General features: G+C 36.8%; 2 protein-coding genes across 14 annotated transcripts in view; both read left to right on the forward strand.

Moving 5' to 3' along the window:
- plekha7b (pleckstrin homology domain containing, family A member 7b) overlaps positions 1–19,063 on the forward strand; it is a 132,289-nt gene that overhangs the window by 67,219 nt on the left and 46,007 nt on the right. For 12 of the 13 annotated variants that reach the window (XM_051901700.1, XM_051901703.1, XM_051901701.1 and 9 more), the window contains 4 exons: positions 3,117–3,228; positions 6,729–6,833; positions 7,298–7,370; positions 7,715–7,815. In XM_051901700.1, coding sequence (XP_051757660.1) covers positions 3,117–3,228; positions 6,729–6,833; positions 7,298–7,370; positions 7,715–7,815 — 391 coding nt within the window. Of the gene's footprint in view, positions 1–3,116; positions 3,229–6,728; positions 6,834–7,297; positions 7,371–7,714; positions 7,816–12,231; positions 14,046–19,063 lie in introns of those variants that run through there. The other variant, XM_051901710.1, reaches the window with a different exon arrangement.
- Positions 1–19,063, forward strand: part of sox6 (SRY-box transcription factor 6) — a 252,272-nt gene that overhangs the window by 11,920 nt on the left and 221,289 nt on the right. The gene's annotated exons all lie outside the window — the stretch shown is intronic.

Consider the following 19,063-nt stretch of genomic DNA (forward strand, 5'->3'; position numbering starts at 1 on the left):
TAGGTAGATAGATAGACAGGTAGATAGATAGATAGATAGATAGATAAGTACTGTCGATTGATAGATGGTTATGTGGATATGGATACAAAGATAAATTGATACACTATATTGCCAAAAGTTTTGGGATGCCTGCCTTTACATGCACGTGAACTTTAATGACATCCCATTCTTAATCTGTAGGGTTTAATATGGAGTTGGCCCACCCTTTGCAGCTATAACAGCCTCAACTCTTTTGGGAAGGCTTTCCATAAGGTTTAGGAGTGTGTTTATGGAAATTTTTGACCATTCTTCTAGAAGCACATTTGTGAGGTCAGGCAGTGATGTTGGCAAGAAGACCTGGCTCACAGTCTCCGCTCTTGTTCATCCCAAAGGTCTTCTATCGGGTTGAGGCCAGTCAAGTTCCTCCACACCAAACTCGCTCATCCATGTCTTTATGGACCTTGCTTTGTGCACTGGTGCGCAGTCATGTTGGAACAGAAAGGGGCCATCCCCAAACTGTTCCCACAAAGTTGGGAGCATGAAATTGTCCAAAATGTCTTGGTATGCTGAAGCATTAAGAGTTCCTTTCAGTGGAACTAAGGGGCCAAGCCCAACCCCAACCCCTGAAAAACAACCCCACACCATAATCCCCCCTCCACCAAACTTTACACTTGGCACAATGCAGTCAGGCAAGTACCGTTCTCCTGGCAACTGCCAAACCCAGACTCGTCCATCGGATTGCCAGATAGAGAAGTGTGATTCGTCACTCCAGAGAACACGTCTCCACTGCTCTAGAGTCCAGTGGCGGCGTGCTTTACACTACTGCATCCGACGCTTTGCATTGCACTTGGTGATGTAAGGCTTGGATGCAGCTGCTCGGCCATGGAAACCCATTCCATGAAGCTCTCTACGCACTGTTCTTGAGCTAATCTGAAGGCCACACAAAGTTTGGAGTTCTGTAGCTATTGACTCTGCAGAAAGTTGGCGACTTCTGCACACTGTGCGCCTCAGCATGCGCTGACCCCGCTCTGTGATTTTACGTGGCCTACCACTTCATGGCTGAGTTGCTGTTGTTCCCAATTGCTTCCACTTTTATGATACCACTAACAGTTGACCGCGGAATATTTAGTAGTGAGGAAATTTCACGAATGGACTTATTGCACAGGTGGCCAACCTAACACGGTACCACGCTTGAATTCACTGAGCTCCTGAGAGCGACCCATTCTTTCACAAATGTTTGTAGAAGCAGTCTGCATGCCTAAGTGCTTGATTTTATACACCTGTAGCCATGGAAGTGATTGGAACACCTGAATTCAATGACTTACAGGGGTGTCCCAATACCATTAGCAATATAGTGTATGTATGATAGGTAGATAGATATAGATTGTTAGATATAGATTGGTAGATTGATAGCTTCTGTAGATAGGTATATATATGTAGAACCAAAGATAAATATACAGTATATGTAGATAAATGTATGGATTGGTAGATGGATTGAAAGATGGATGGATGGATGGTTAGATAGATAAATCAATAATTGGATATGTAGTTAAATTGATATTAGATATAGAGGGGTAGATCAATAAGTAGATGGGTAGATACAGTGGCGGAGCCAGAGCGGTGTCCGGGGTGGCACTGGACACCCCTGACATCTGAATGGCCACCTCAAAGCTACTGGCAGTTACATTTTTTATTTCATCTTATTTATTTTCGCCTCCAACTATAGAACACAATGCTTTTTCTGTGCAGCATCGTGCTTCTCATAGTTAATGTTAGCCTATTTTAAGCAGGGCTACCAACTCTCACGCATGCAGAGGAAAAACTTTGCGAAGTTAAGCAGACACAGACGATGCGCTGACAGACAAGACAATGCAGGTTACAAAGTGCAGTGCAGGTCTCAAATTTCAAATTCTGTAAGTTTTATTTTGAAATTCACACAATGATAATATAAATAGTTTTGGCACTCTTTAAAGTGAAGCGGGAGCACATGTGAACTGATCATCTCTTTACTACTAGTTACAACACCAAATAAACATGAATGAACACCAGAAGGAATGTTGAAAGAAACAATACAACTTACTGAAATGAATCATGCATCCCATTTACCTTGGAAAAGCAATTCAGTGTCCATAAACTCTATAGTTAGTGAGCAAAATGTACTCTAGAGAGGAGCATTTTACAAAAAAAAAAAAAAAAAGCGCTATATTACATATTCATTATATTTTTTACTCTTATATAATTAAAAAGTTAGTTATTATTATAAAAACAGTCTTCTATGCAATTGTATACAAATCAGTTGTTCAGAAAACTTAACATACTATACATCCATGTACATGTCCAAATGAATATAGCCTATATCCAAGCTGAAATCAAAAGTTGGCTGCCCTGTTTGAAGTAAGTTTAAGTTTTAGGTTTCCTGAATAGCTTTTACAAAAGCTACTGTAGGTTTTTGCTTAACAGATGGTTAATCAGATAAGAGAAATAAGAGGGTTCCAGTAGCCTAACATTTATTATGTTTATACCTGTGCTTGTAATACACGCTGTTAGGTCACATTGTCTTAAGTTACAATATAGGACTGTATAGTGAATGTGGGGTATTGTGAAGTAATCAGCAATCATATGATTTATGCTTTTTGATGCCAGGTTAGGGTTATAAATTAATTTTCTGTCATGGTCTTAGGACCCCCAGAATTAGGTTTGGCCACCCCATGTATAAAACTTTTGCTACTGGGTGGATATAAATATGTTCATAGATATGTATGAGAGATGGATGGGTGGATGGATTTTGTTAATGTCTTGTCATCATAACTATGTCCAGGTCACCTGACACTAATACTCTCACCACATCTGCGTATGCTGAGTGGTGATATTGTTTGTTTAGTACTCCTCCTGTCCTGGTCTGTGAGTAGTTTGCCTTCAGGGAATGTGTTTGACAACATGTTACTTGAGTGTTTAAATGGGAGTGTGCTTCTGAGTCTCTTCCTCTCTTGTATACTTTGTGTCCCCAGGCTTTGCTTTAATTTGTTGGTTATTAAATACAAAAATGTATCCATTTAATTCTTAATTTCACGGTGTATTAGTAAACACACCTTATACTTGGTGTCAGAGATCATGTCTTTTATTTCTGACTCTTCCAGGGCAAATTTACGCATGTCCAAGCCACAACCAGAGCCGAGGCCTCCCAGCATGGTCAGCGAGTCCTCTGTCGCCATTTCCTCTTCCCCTGCGGACACCACCTCAGGATCCAGGGTGAGAAGCCCAGCCTTGTTTAGTGCTGATCTGAGACTGGTTTAATGTTTTCTGTCATGGTGCTGATTCTCAATAAAGGCAAATGTTCACACAGAGCATTTCCAGTGCATGAAACTGCCAGGCTGACTAATTGTCTAGAAAGGTCCACCATTCCAAAACCGGTTTGATTAGAAAAATACCGGTCAATAACATTATTTTTTTATTTTTATTTTTTTGCCTGTACTTTAATAATAAAAATAATAATAATAATAAGTACAGCGTTTTCTTTACTCAAAAAACACGAAGAGAATCTGGTATTTGCCGTCTAGTCATAGCCAATACAACACCATCTACAAGATTTTAAAAGTATTAAACAAAAGAAAAAAACTGTCAACAGTTTAAAGAAATTAAAGTCTTTTTTTCAAGATATTTTAAAATGTTTGCTGCATGGTTAAAAAAAACATGCTACTTACGTTTTTGAGAGGAAAAAAGGTAAGCCTTGTATACATCGATTTTATTAGTACATTCAGAAATAATCTAAAATACCGGTAAATAAAACAAAATATTTATAAACATTATAAACACTATAAAACTATAGGCATTTTTAGTTCCCCTCACTCGACAACAAATCCTCTAAAGTTAACAGTATTCAGGCTATATGAACGTCAAGCCAAAACGAATTATAATTTAAAGTGAAACTGAAGCCTACCTGTCTCATTCGGTGCATTATCGATGTAAAACATCCTTCACATATAGACCTCAGTTTAACCTTATGTTTGGTTGACTATTTTATTTTGATAAATAAACAGGCTGCGATGTTAGCAATGCTAGAATATGTTGTGTGTGTGCATGAGGCACGGGCGTGATCAATTAATTTTTTTTTTTTTCCTTTTAAGAGAGGAAACTGTTACTCTGTAATTTATGCTCATACAGATAGAAGCAAGGCATCATTCAAAACTGTAAAGCTTTTGTAAAATAAAGAAAACAAGCAGGATGCTGCTTTTTGCTGTCTTGGTTTTCTTTCCATGAACTCTGTTGCACTGAACCGAAACTCGGAACAATTTTTTCTTTCGTTTTGTTAATATGTTATGATTTAAATGAAATATATTTTGCTTAGAGGCCTATATACAGTATTGCATATTACCTGCCATTCATTTTCTTTTAAATGTAGGTCTAATGCTTGACGGTTGGAGACATATCCTCGGAAAAACTAACGACAGAGCATTGCCCTTGCGACTTACCTATGATGACTTGACAGCTGAGCACGGCCATTTCACTAACGTTGGATGCATCAACATCACATTTGCATAGGACGTACAATTTGAATTTGTGATTGGTTGACTGCCACATTAAAACATTAAACATAACGATAAAATAACGTTATTAACTGGTTAATGGCCATTTCAAATAAGCGTTCTGTTCAGAACGATTAACGTTAAATTTGATTTTATTTCGGTTTCTGCTTATGTTCCTGTCAAAATTTCGATCATTTCCAGTTTTTGTTTTCATTCCTTGAACCGGTTCGGAGCCCTGCTTGTGTGTATCTCATATTAATTCATATTGAAAACTGATAATGTTTTTATAGGTAATGGGGAGAGTAAATTGACCTCATCTATTTATGCTATATTTCTCCAATTTTGATAATGACCCAAGCAGTAGGTGTAATGGGTTACTGATTTTTCTACCACCAGAGAAGCTGGACTTAATCTCCTGTGTGGGTCGCTGCATTGTGCAGAGGTCATGAGGTAATACCGCATAGAACATCTGCAGGGAATTGAGAAATTTACAGAAAGCCTCTCGGTATTTCCCACAAATTAAATCTAAGCATGTGTGGCACAGTCACGCACACACTAAAAGTAAACTATGTGTGTGTGTATGTATGTATATGTATTTGTTTTACATATAATTTAATAATAATAATTGTATAATTTAATACATTTTTTATTAATAATATTTATAATGGTTAGAACTAATTTTGCTTCGTACACACACTCATCTTTTATTCAGAGCTAAACTTCAGGGCGATATCTAGGTAGACCTTGACCCGTTGGTCTTATGTCAGCTCAGTAACAGCCTCGATTTCCTCAGATCTACTCTGGAAATGGAAATGCAGAGACGTAGATATTTCTTCCTATTAGAGAGTGATTTTGACACATTGAAGTTTTAATGGCCTGACTTGACACTCATTGGCTGCGTCACTGTGTGGTAGAGAGTCTGACGCTGGCCTGTCAATGACAGTACTGTGTCAGCATCATATGAGCTTTCACAAACCAATCGATCAATCCCAGAGGCCCTCATCTCTGCACACACACTTTACTGGGAAAGAACCAGGCTCCTGGTGGGCATCAGTCATCATTTTAACAAAGCATCTTATCACATTGTTGTGTGTTCTAATCCATTATTTAAATGTCTTTCATTCTATTCTTAAAAGTACACTATGTAACTTTTGGTCCTCTAGTGGTTAAAAAACCGAATGCATGCATTTTGCGGAAGAACATTGTTTTGGTTGTGCTTCGGCTCTGCGTGACTGTGCGTATAAATATGGTTATAATCCTACTGCTCATAAAACATTCACTACTTGGCTTAAGATATATAACCAGTTTACAGTAGATGGAAAAGATCTCAAGCTGATTAGCTGAACAAACGTATACCAATTAATTGACTGTACTTCCCAATAGATAATGCCTTACTCTCTACTGTTCAGCTTTTTTATTTTATTTATTTATTTTTTTAATAAAAACAAGTGATTCCCTGTAGGTTCGAGATTTAGCGTCCACCATGTCAACCGTTGTGACAACTAACCTATGCCACTCACACCATACACGTGTCAGAGTAGCAGGAGCAACTCTATTTACGGATATGACGAGACACGCACAGGCAAGTGACGTACATTATGTACGCGATTTCCCGCAAAAAACATCCCGACAGTCATAATAGCCTTACAAAAACGCATTTTGGAAGAAGAATTGGTGATATATTGACTCATTATTTAAATTTAGTTAATTTTAAACAAAAAAGTACCTTTAAGTAACACAGGTAAACTGTGTGGACCCAGGGCCCTGTCCACAGGGATCATAATTCATTGTTTTGCTTTGTTTTTGTTTGTTTATTTTGAGGCAGTTTTTTTATTATAGTCCTCTTTTATAAATGCAAGGCTGATTGTAAATGTTCTGTATTATTCTCTGGGAATTTGGTTTGATAAATGATCAGTTGAGTGAACTTTATATGGATGAAGATTAATACAGTAAATGCCACAAGCCATATATTATTGTGAATATTTTGCAGTTCTAATAGTCTTACAAATGACCTTGGACGTAAAGCGGCCCCAAAAATGTTTTGACACTTTAGCTACTTAACACTTTTAACACTTAAAAATGAAATTTTTATATTTATTGTAAGCATCCAAATATGTTTAGATGCCACTTTACCTAATTGATGCCTGTGTATACATGCACTTTTAATCAAATCATATGAAACAAGTTTTTTTTCTTCTTTTTTTTTTTTTCTTTTAAATACCTCAGAATTTGAAACCCAGTGGGAAGGTGCATTGCTTTGGCAAGCGTGACCATTCCATCAAAAGGAACCCCAATGTCCCAGTGGTGGTGAGAGGATGGCTCTACAAACAGGTGCGGCCCTCAAAAGTGATCTACAGAGTCTGATCTGAACTGAATGGTGTTCAGATGTTAGACTAGATCTTAATTAGGCCTTATGATGAACTAAGACCCCACAGGCAAATAAACTGATTGAGCATGTTATTCAACATAGACTATTAAATAAATATTCAATATGATCAGAGTGGCCTCCAATTAAACACTAATAATAATATTTACATTGGTTGGTAATAATAGATGATGCACTGACTCTAATTTTTTAAATTTTAATAGATGATATGAAGATGAACTATAAATTCATATTATTTTAAGTTGATTATTAATCTAAACATTTTAGTGTGCTAAAATTTGCATCTAAATATAGCTTTTTTTATACAGCTTTCTTTGTAGTAAACTCAATTTTTATGCATACATTTCCGTTTCCTACACACACATGTTTGAAAATGTAGGCTGAAAAGTTATTGTTCTTTCACCCTCAGGACAGCTCAGGCATGAGACTGTGGAAGAGGAAATGGTTTGTGTTGTCTGATTACTGCTTGTTTTATTATAAAGGTGAGTTATAATACTCCGCTTTAGTTGGCTGCAATTATCTAGAATGGTCTCTAATTTTATTGTGCCACATTTTCTGTAACATATTATGAGAGTAGCTATAATTTAATAAGTAATAGCAGGTTTCTCATTTCCTGTTTTTGTCCCTATTGCTTACACAGATCATATTAAATCATATTATATTTTAACAGTTCACATTAAGTAATACTGTTTTGATGATTTTAATCATTGAGTATTATACTTGCTCTCATCCGTGTCTGTGTAAGAGTGTTGCTAACAAACCAATTACACCGTTGTTCAAACTGTAATCTAACACTTTTCAACTAACATCTCTACTTTGCTCACAGATAGTCGAGAGGAGACGGTTCTGGGCAGCATTCCTCTGCCCAGCTATGTCATTTCCCCTGTGGGACCCGAGGATCACATCAGCCGCAAGTATGCCTTTAAGGTAAGAGCATTATAATGATCTGCACTCTAATGCTACTCGGTTCCTGTGTGTAGGCTCACCTTCATTGGCTGCACCCTCAGGAAGTCTGTGTCATGTGGCTTATTATCAGTGGTGGTGTGTGGGCAGCAGTTAAAGATGACTGATTAATATGGCAGTTGTCTGACTCCTCACTCTGCCCTCTTCTGACCACACAGATCACTAACTATACTGTCTTGTCTCAGTACCCTCACAACCTCATAACGGATTCAACTAAATCTCTGCTTGTTTTCACTAAAAGCATTATGTTCCTAAAATGTTCTTTACAAGGGGGCAAAAAGCCCTCATACCAGAGAATTTTTGTTGGTTACAAAAAAAAAAAAGGAGATATTTCTGCTTCTAAAAATTGTTCGAAGCGTCTGTTGAGAACATACATTGTAAAATAAACCTGTGACCGCACATAAATTATATTTTTTAAGAGTGCATTAAAACACTTAAGAATTATACAAACTATTAAAACGCTGATCAGCCATAAACAGCCTACTGTTAAATTAATGAACTATATTACTTTCCACAATAATTAATAATTATTTGTAGTTTAATTATTATATTAAATACTGTAATATTTGATTATTAAAATAATAATGAAAAATATTTATAATTAAATTATTGAATTTAATTATTGAATATTGTTTTTTTTATTTTTTTTATAATATTGCTGGAACCACCTCTTTTTTTTTTTCTTTTTTTTTTTTTTTAAATCTTTGTAATAAGCTGTATTGTGTCTAACAGAATGCTTTAACTGTTATAAAACACTATCTCATTAAATTTGTTATAGCCCATCCATTTTGACCGATAATGTTCCCCTCAGTGTCTGTCAGCACAATGCTGTCATTGCCGAAGCTGCTGTTTGTTCACAGGAATTCATGTTAGATTCCACCCAACTTGTTCAACAAGGTTTCCACAGCCCTCTTCTCTTCTAATCATTATCTAAACCCTTCTCTGAGTCAGGCCTATTGATGGCAAGCTTCTGTTGAGCCTCACAAACGTTCTCCTACTGTTTACTGTGTTCCGGCAGACAGTGAAATAATATTTAAGAGCAGAATATCCCAGAAGGCTTAGAACCAATTTTATTACTCTTACCGCACTGGAAAATCAATTCTGGCTTAAGCCTTTGCACCATGGAGGTGGGAAAAAAACAGCAGTTTTATTCTAAAATTCAATGATGGCTAACTAAAACTTCGGAATTTGTATCAAGCCGTTTGTGTTTTTTACACAATTTACCTCAGTCTCCTGCTGAAGCGAAGCATCTCTCCTGAAGAACAGTACTCCAGGAATGTTTGATCCCATCACTGCAGCTCATTCATTTCCTCCGCTCAGTCATCCTTCCCTATGGGTATGCGCCGCATTGTTCAAACTCCATTACCCTGCTTATATTCCCCAGTGCTGGAATTTGTTTGACTATTGTGCCAGCAGGGAGATTAATTATACATCTACTCTATTTCTAATATCTTCCCTCTTACTTGCCCTACAGTCTGTAATGTACCAGAGCAAGGTGAGAGGACTTGTTCTCTCATTGGCACTCTGGGTGTTAATTAGCAGGTTGTTAGTTAGGAGATCTCCATCAGTGAAACTAGCCAGCAGCTATTTGAACATCTGGCTGTTTTTTTTTCCATGTGAATTAGACCCCAAGGTATGCTATTTGTATAATGTTTTTACTCTTACTGGCTTCTCTTAATCATCAGTGAATTAGTTTGTCTGCATAATGCAGAAGAGTCGTGCATGTTTTTTTTCCGTAAGATTTCTTTAGAACTGTCTGTAGTAACCCTAGTGAAAAAAATATACTAAAATGTATTTGAAATACGTTTATTTTCTGCTAAGTATACTACAAATACATTTACATATTCATGTCCTTAATAAAAATACCCTGCAATTGTACTTTCGGTATACTAAACTGATATACTTAAAGTCTGCCATTTTGGAACAACAAATTTTGTACTTAAAGGTGCAATATGTAAGATTTTCTGTCCGCTAGAGGTCGCTAGAGGCCTATTCAAAACAAAGGCGTAGCTTGACGCCAAGTTTGAGCGCGGAATCTTGGGACATGTGGTCTTCACATCACAGCCTGTGGAAAATAATCGGGATAGGACTCGGGAAGAAATCATGTTCATGGATGCGATTTATTAACGTTACTGTAGTATGAATCAGAGCAGGACCGAGTGTTGTGGGAACTTAATGAGGCCGTTGCAGCGATTGCGCAACACACGTCTCACGAGTATCGGATCTTTTATTATGTCACAGTTGCCGGCGCTGCTTCCGCTTTTCCGGTCATGAGTATGAGGTAACACAGCTCTGTTTATCATATTAGATACATTTGAGTGTGTTGAAAATTGTTATAACGTTACTCTGTGTGTTCGCTTGGTGACTTGTTGCACACTGCAGTAAGCTAGATTGATGTTAGAATATCATATTAAATGCTGGATGGCTTGTGCTGATAAATGGCATGCAATTAATTTTAAAACGTATTGTATGATGGAGAAAATTCTGTATTACTGTTACTAAAAATTATGCTATGTTAGCTACTTCACAAAATAGTGTTTTTTTTTTTGAGGCATGGTAAGGCATGGTACTCGCAAAAAAAATCAAGAGAATTAGATGTAAACTTAGACTAAATGTGTTGAGTTTTCTGTCTATAAATACATCAAAACAGTTCCCTTGTCTATTAAAACATGTCATATATTAAAGCATCTTTGTTGTTTCCATGGTTTCTACAAAATAAAACCGGAAACCGAGGGTAACGCGGGTATGACGCAATTGACAGGCGACTCCTCACATGTCCCGGAGCCTTGGTTAAAATTGCAATTTTCTCACGATTTAAAAATAGTTGGAAACATTTGGGATATTGTAAGTATAAGTGAACAAAATATATAACACTGGCCTAGTGGTTTTTGGATATTTTACTGCAAAATTCTTACATATTGTACCTTTAATGCACTTTAATTGTGTGGAAGTAGTGCTGAGGTCCAAATAAGATAGACTTAAAGCTGCAGTCTGTAACTTTTTTTGGTTAAAAATGATCCAAAATCAAATTTTGAGCAAGTACATAACCAGCCAACCAGAGTTCAAAACTATCTCCTTACCTTAGCTCGATTCACAACGGTAAGCTTGTAAAAATGTTTTATAATAAGAGCGGTACTGGTGGGTTTTCGCGGGAAATTCGAGCATGCAGCCGTTCGTCTTTGCGTCATTACGTCTGTTTACATAAAGAAGGAGTCCCAGCTAGTAGGCTATATGACATGTGAGGATGCTGCTGGTATCGGATCATTTATAGCCTTTTCTCACAGTAGCTGCAGTAATTAAACTTTTTGATGACGGATTGTAATCCAGAAGGTCCAAATGACAATCATCAGTGACAACTGGAGATTCATCCGTAGTCAAAAGCAAAAGACTTGATGCGGAGTAGCTACAGAAATTGAAATCTACAGGTAACGCTAATACACACTAAATACACATAGTCACGCAATGCTGATGTTGTAACATTAACAATTTGAGAACAAAGTATAATTTGCACGGTTTGGTGTGATAAATCGATCGTTAGATTTAATCACCATTGGCAGCGCTATTTACTAGAAAGCTTTTGTTCTCAGTTGGTCAGAACAAAAGTGGCAGACATGTTACTTGTTCAGATGATATTTTCCGGTGAAGATTCTTATTTTGGTCATACTTCCAAGATGTAGAATCTGTGATTCTGAAGTACAGTATCCACTCCGACGTGGTGACTGACAGCAAACATTAGATTCCGTGCCGTGAGGAGCTGTGCTGACACACAACCCACGTAAAGATAATTCCACAAATAACTGCAATTGCAGGTTTCAAACAGAGATGGACTGCAGCTTTAAGAAATGTGCATTGTGCAATAAAGAAGTACTCCAAATAAAGTTCAATAATAATTTTATATCATTGAGTCTTAAGTGATATGTCAATAAATATGTTAATGGATTTGAAGTACACTTAGTATGAAATAAATGTATTTTAAATAGATTTTGGTATAGGTTTTTTTTTAATAGGGAAGGTTATTTTTTTTATTTATTTATTTTTTTTAAATAAACACCATTAACAGAGATTACAGAACAAATGACTCTTATGAGCATGAGCAGTATTTTACAGAATCAAAAACAGTTGTGTTGTGTAGTATTTTATAAATGATAAAGAATAAAATATATACAGAGCCTCGCACATGACGTGAAAAAAATGGCTACGATTTACTAATTCACGATTTACTAAGTTCACTCGCTTTAGTTAAATCGTGGCATTGAATTAAGAATTCATTCCCACGACTTATTAATTTGTTCTATTGTTTTAGTAAATTGTGGCTACGTTATACCAATCATTCCCTCATTTTGGTTTAACTAAAACAAGGGAACAAATTATTACAACATGGCCAGGATTTACTTAAAATGAGGGAACAAATTAGTAAAACATGATGTATTAGTAAGTCGTGGGAGTGAATTGTTAATTCATGGCCACGATATACATATTTTTTCCCCGCATGTCTTGTGTGGGGCTCTGTAAATATATTACCACTTTTTTTATTTGTTATTGTTTAAAGGCATAATATGTAATTTTTTTTCCACTAGAGGTCACTTATTCAAAACAAAGGCGTAGCTTGATGATGCCTTGATTTCTGGGGGTATCATGGGAGGTGTTGTCTTCACGTGTACAGCCGTTGGAAAAGAATTCGACGGGACTCAGGCAGAAATCATATTCATGGATGAGCTAATGTATTAAAGATTTATTAACATTACTGTAGTATGAAGCAGGGTGTGGCTAAAAGCCGTTGGAGTGGAACGAGGCCGCTGGAACGATTGCTAATGAGAGACGAGCGCGACATACGGCTCGAGAGCAGTGGAGCTTTTATTATGCCGCATACAACCACTTCCGTTTTTTTTTTCGGTCATGCGTATGTGGGGTAACGCAGCGCTGTTTTATCATATTAGACACATTTGTATGTTGAAAGTTGTTATAATGCTACTTTGTGCGTTTGCTCGGCGTCTATATGAGACACTTGTTGCACACTGCAGTAAGCTAGATCTATATTAGTCATGGTGAAACATGGTACTCTCGGTAAATCAAGAAAACGAGATTCAAACAATAATACTAACTGTTCAGCTATATAACAATGATTAGTTTTCTGTCGATAAATGTATCCAAACAGTTGCTCACTTATAAAACTAATAAAACTAATAAAAAAACGAATAAATCACATAATATATTAAAGCGTCTTTGGTGTTTCCATGGTTCCTACTAAATAAAACTGGAAATTATGTCATTGATAGGCGACGCACGGACACAGTCTGTGTCCTGGTTAAAATTGCTTATTTCTCTGGATTGAAACATTCTTGGAAACATTTGGGATAATGTAAGTACACAAGACAACAAAATATATAACATTGTTCTAGTGGGTTTTGGATATTTTAATCGAAAACTTACATATTGTGCCTTTAAAACATAGATAAGGCCATCTGGATTGCATTTATGCCAATCTATAAAAAGACAGAAAAGTCTGTGTTAACACTCCTTTTGCAAGAATTGTTTGTTTAAATGTATTTATTTTTGAAATGATCTAATCATTTGGTGATGGAATTGCATTGTTTTAGTACTATTAAGGAACTGGAATTGTTAAGAGTAATAAGAGCAGGAATCATTCTTTAAAATTCTCTACGATTCCCATCCCTGATATGTGTCCATTTGAGAATAAAAAGATGGTATGAAATCATGAAAGATTTTACATTTCATACTGGAAATTCATGACACAAATTTGAATTCAAGCAAACATGGAAAAACTCCTGATGCTCAGCTTCGATTGATTGATTAATTTATTCATCTACAGCGGTTTAATGTTGTGATGTTTATTAATCATCTTTTCCTGTTCTCTGGAGTATTGTACATTTGCTCTTCCAGTGGCGTAATTCTGCTTAGCTTTGCTGCCTCTAATGTTAATTGCATTTCAGCTCACCCTGCTTACCGTATCTGACGATATTTCACAACCAGGGACATTTCAACACATCTTCTTGTTTTGGTTAACATTTTCACAAAGGCCGTGATCCACCTCCCTCTGTTTTTTGCACAACTCACTCTGATTCTCTCATTCCAATTGCCTATTGCTTCCTGTTGTGACCTGGTGCATTGTGGGAGCTGAACCGGGTGCATCTGGTGGAAGGGCCGTCTCCTGAGTCAGCCTCTTGCATGAATAGGTATTTTAATTTCCATTCATTACTATCAGCGGATCTCCACTCCATCACCATCCCGTGTATGGCATTCTCCTAGGCAGATGAAAAATGCACATAGCCCATGTGCATTGATGTGTTTCAGCATGCATGCGACTCATTAGGCTTCCTCGGGAACAGGCAATGTCAGATCGACAGTCCGATCTTCATATTCATCTCCCTGATGTGAATATTGGAAATGCAGATACGTCCTTAAGAATTTGTGAATCTTATATTAAAGATAAGGACTGTTCAGACTGGCATTACTCTATTCCTCTTCTCACTTCATCACTTGCATCAGTAGTCCCAGTGTTGGTTATCATCCACACATTTCTCCAGTTACATTGGCTGTTCAGATGCTCTTCAACTGTCATCAGTACTGTGAACTATAATATGAACTGTGTCTGTTGTTAAATTGTGCATGTATTTATATTTAGATTGTTTGTACATACAGTACACTACCAACGAGGTCTCACCAAGGTTGCATTTATTTGATCAAAAACAGTAATATTGTGAAATATTACAATTTAATTTGAAATAGAAATCTTTTGTAACATTATATAAGTCTTTACTGTCACTTTTGATCAATTTAATGCATCCTTGCTTAAAATAAGAAACTACTGATCCCAAACTTTTGAACGGTAGTGTATAATACATCTGTACTGTAATTCTGCACTATTATCTTGGTGTTTAGATAGTTTTCAATTTCTCAAAAAGGATATGTTTTCAAGTTGAAATTTAGCATAATTGTAAATATCCAGTGTCTTCTTCAATGTTTAACTTAAAGGGATAGTTCACCCAAAAATGAAAATTCTGTCATCATTTACTCACCCTCAAGTTGTTCCAAACGTGTATAAATTAATTTAAAGAAATAATAATATAAAGAAATTTATACAGGTTTGGAACAACTTGAGGGTGAGTAAATAATGACAATTTTCATTTTTGGGTGAACTATCCCTTTAAATTTAATTTCTTTTCTGAGGAATATTTCATGTTATTTACAGCTTGATATCAATGGACACCAGTGGCATGTTGTTGAATACCATAGTAACTTATTTGTCCCTCAGTTTTTAAAAATAAACATAAAAACATTGTTATATTGGACATAACTTAAATACAAACATAATAACTTTTATATGGCTGTACTTTTGCAACAGTTGTATATTTAAATGTTTTGGCATTCTTGACTCCATAACTGTTAAGCTACAATTGTGTGTTTGGCTATTTTCACAAACTATTTTCTATGTCACAAATGTTGTCAATAGATATTAAGTTGTAAATAACCCAGAATATTCCTTTATCCTCTGACGGGGTTGAGCGATTGAGCAAATTCCTCTGATTAATTACTGCATATCCCTATTAGGGGGATAACCCTGAATGAAAGCCCTGGACTTGATGGGTAATCTGAGGTCATTAACTTCTTAAAAACAGGAATGTGAGAAGAATATCAGCAGACATGCTTTCCTTCAGTAGCTGATACTTGATATAGTAAAACATGCACTGAAATCAGTTTCTCTTGCCCAGGTTTTGTCTCCCGTTTCTTATTGTTTGTCATCATGAACAAGTGATTAATGTCTGCAAGAAATGTCTTCTTTTCCCTTGTTTTCAGTTTAGATGTGTGTGTATGTGTGACACAGTGAGAGATTCTGTGAAGTTAGATTAAAAGCTATTATTTTTTATGGAATAGCATACAGAAAATGTCTCTACTACCTGACTGATCACTGAAGCAAGTGTCACACATGCGTCTGTGACAGCCCAAGAGGGTTTGTAAACCACAAAAGAATGCCGTTCACTATTGTTTAGCCAGTCTGTTAAGATGTTTTTCTGATTTCAAAGCAAACATCATATAGACTTCTCTGGTCAACGCATGTGTGCTATCAGGAAATAAACTGCAACGAAGTCAATGTGAGCAGAGTAGGGTAATATAAAGACTTCAGGTGCAGATATCGGATATTGGAAGGGCTGTATTAGCCATTAGTTTGTGACAGGCGGGATAATAGACTCCTGGAGAGGCTGAAGAGATGTGTCTTGAGCAGAGATGCAGCTGTCGAATTGTGAATTAAGAGACGCCATCGATGTAGCCCAGAGGCTGCTGAATTGACTTTCTACCGAATGAGTCAGTGTTACCAGATGTAAGCCCTGTATGTGTGTGCGTGTGTGTGTGTGTGTGTGTGTGTGTGTGTGTGTGTGTGTGTGGAAGGATGGTCTGGGTGGGCCTGGCAAAAGCGCTGAGCTGGACTCTGTTTAAGCATTTAGATGTGTGAGTGGTGGCCGTACACCCATCAGAGAGATTAGACCAACAGTTGTATTTTGGCAGTAGCAGATTTAGCAGGACAGAAGGTGCACAGAGCTAGTTAAGCTGGGGGGCTGGTATCCCTGGCATTAAACAGACCACCAGTAAGAGATTTAACAGTGTGTAAGTATTTGTGTGCATCTCTAATATTGTGTGTTTTAACATTTGTGTGGTGTGTTTGGCATGTACAGTTTGCCCCAAAACATATTTGAACACTTATGTGTACTTAAATGTATTTATTTAATAAAATTCTTCCCAAGAATTTATTTGAATAGATAACAAAATAAAGAGTCTCAAAAAGAGACTCTTGTTTGTAAACCTGTGGTGAAGTAAATTATATAATATTTCAAGAATATTTGGAATATGTAGAAAATAACTGCATTCAACTCTCCTCTTTGCAAGAACGGCTCACAAAGTTGATTATTGATGTATGGTTTGTTTGCTTCAATGTTGATTTTCTGACATTGATGCTTTTTATTCTATGGAAGCCTGTGAGTATTTCAGAGTTAAAAAAAAAAAAAAAAAGAAAAAAGTTAACTGATATTAAATCTCAATTCTGATTATTTCTCATAGTTGTGATAATATTGTAACTTTATTTCTTCCAACTGTGTTTTTATTGCTCACATTTCTGGCTTTATATATCTTGTAATTGTGACTTTGCGATTGTGTAAGTTTTTGCCCCTCTTTAGGGCTTTTCACACCCTGGGTCATTCTAAACCCCTGGTAAATGGAATCCTGGGCTATATTTATTCATGTTTCACACTGCTCATACTATACCTGGGGTTGACAGTTAATTCTGGGTATTATTATTCATAGGCTACCGTTTCACACTGCACATTCCTAAACCCCAGGTATCTGCATATTTGCGATGTCAGTGTCACTAACTGGACAAACGCAGCACGTGACCTCTTTAAATATAAAGGCTCTAGCATTGCACGTCCTCATATTACACATTGCTGACTGTAATATCAAGTTTTTTTTCTGAGTGAACTTTTCAAACTATAAAGGTTAGAATGACGGTCTCCTCTTCACTCCGCTTAACAGTTCAAAGGGGGTGCTAAGGAAAAAAAAAAAGTGTACATCAATAACTTAACTTCAATACCCTGCATTTATTGCATTTTACTTTTTTACTCTAAATTTTCCATTTTACCTTAAACTATTCTTTACAAGGTCTCAGTTACTAAGCACAGTAGCCTATAAATTTTGCTTAACACCTTTATTATTACCTTATCAGCTCTTTCAACAACAGTTTATTAAAACTTGTCGACTACAGTCTCACAGACATATAGGTGTACGTACGTCTATGTATACTGTAGTGAGCTAAAAGTAGGAACGCACTTGTGATTTTAAAACGCAAACATGGAAAAGAGCGCAGGGTGTCAGGTGACGTGTTTTCAGAAGTTGAACTTGACACAGCTCACAGCGTTTTAAAACGCGGCGCGAGAAATTGAAAAAGCAGATGAGATGTGGTCAAAGACGCTGTTTAATGCTTTATATGTTTAGATGGAAAATGACATTTTCTCTTTATTTATTCATCACCACTAGGCTAGCTTGGGCGAACGAAGTGCAATAATTTATATTAAAATCTATATTATTTGACGTTTATAACATAAGTGAATAAAGATCAGGGTATCTACTCACCAATAGCAGATTACAATACAAGAGAAGAGGACAATATCTCTGTTGTTATTTTCTGAACTATTCCAAGATGTGTCTAAAGTCTGTGGTCTTTTGCTTCATATTTCATTGCTCTCCAATATGATGGATGTTGATAAGGCGCTTGATCGCTATTCCTAACGCGTGTGTCGTACCCGAACGTACAATGACTCCTCCCCCAGTAAAACCATTGTTAATAGGCACATTTACAACATTTATTAACCCTTTTTTTTAGGTTTTTAATGACCTTTTAATGAAAGTGACACAGAGTAAAAAACAGGAAAATCATTAGAAAATCCTGCGCCGGCGCTAAGCACATTTCTGGTGGGGCTTTAGCCCCTGCAAGCCCCGGCCTAGCGCCGCCACTGTCTGTGACTGCCCAAAGCATGAGAATATAAGGCACGCGATTTGTTGTTGGTTGCTAAGCACCTAGTTGTAACATTCTAACACCGCGTCGTTTCACACTGTAAAAGTTTGGCACCGCAAAAGCGGTGCTAACCCCGCTAAATTACAAATGGAATCCTGGGTTATCTTTATTCATGCTTCACACTGCTCGAGAATACTATACACAGGGTTAACAGTTAATCCTGGGTATTCATAAACTGCAGTTTCACACTGCACATTCCTAAACCCCGGGTTAAAGTTCTTATTTGCATATTTTTGGTGTCGGTGTTACTGACTGGACAAACGCAGCACGTGACCCGTTTACATAAAGGCTCTAGCATTGCGCGTCCTCATTGCTGAACGTAATATCAAGTTTTTTTTCTGAATGAACTTTTCGAACTAAAAAAAGGTAAGCATGACGGTCTCTTCTTCACTCCAATTGTCGCATTTTCCATCGGCGTTTGACATTTTTCCTATCATACGCAGAAACGCCTGTTTCTGTTTATACATTGCACAGTGTTTCCATGACTGCCCAGAGCGCGTGAATATAAGGCAAGCGATTGGTTGTCGGTTGCTAAGCAAAAGCAGTGCTAACCCTGCTACCCTGGGTAAAAAGCAGTGCTAACCCCAGATCTAAATTATGAGTGTGAAATGTTCCTTTACCCGGGATTAA

Source organism: Ctenopharyngodon idella, chromosome 7 (assembly GCF_019924925.1).
Source record: "Ctenopharyngodon idella isolate HZGC_01 chromosome 7, HZGC01, whole genome shotgun sequence".
In the NCBI taxonomy this organism is placed as follows: Eukaryota; Metazoa; Chordata; class Actinopteri; order Cypriniformes; family Xenocyprididae; genus Ctenopharyngodon; species Ctenopharyngodon idella.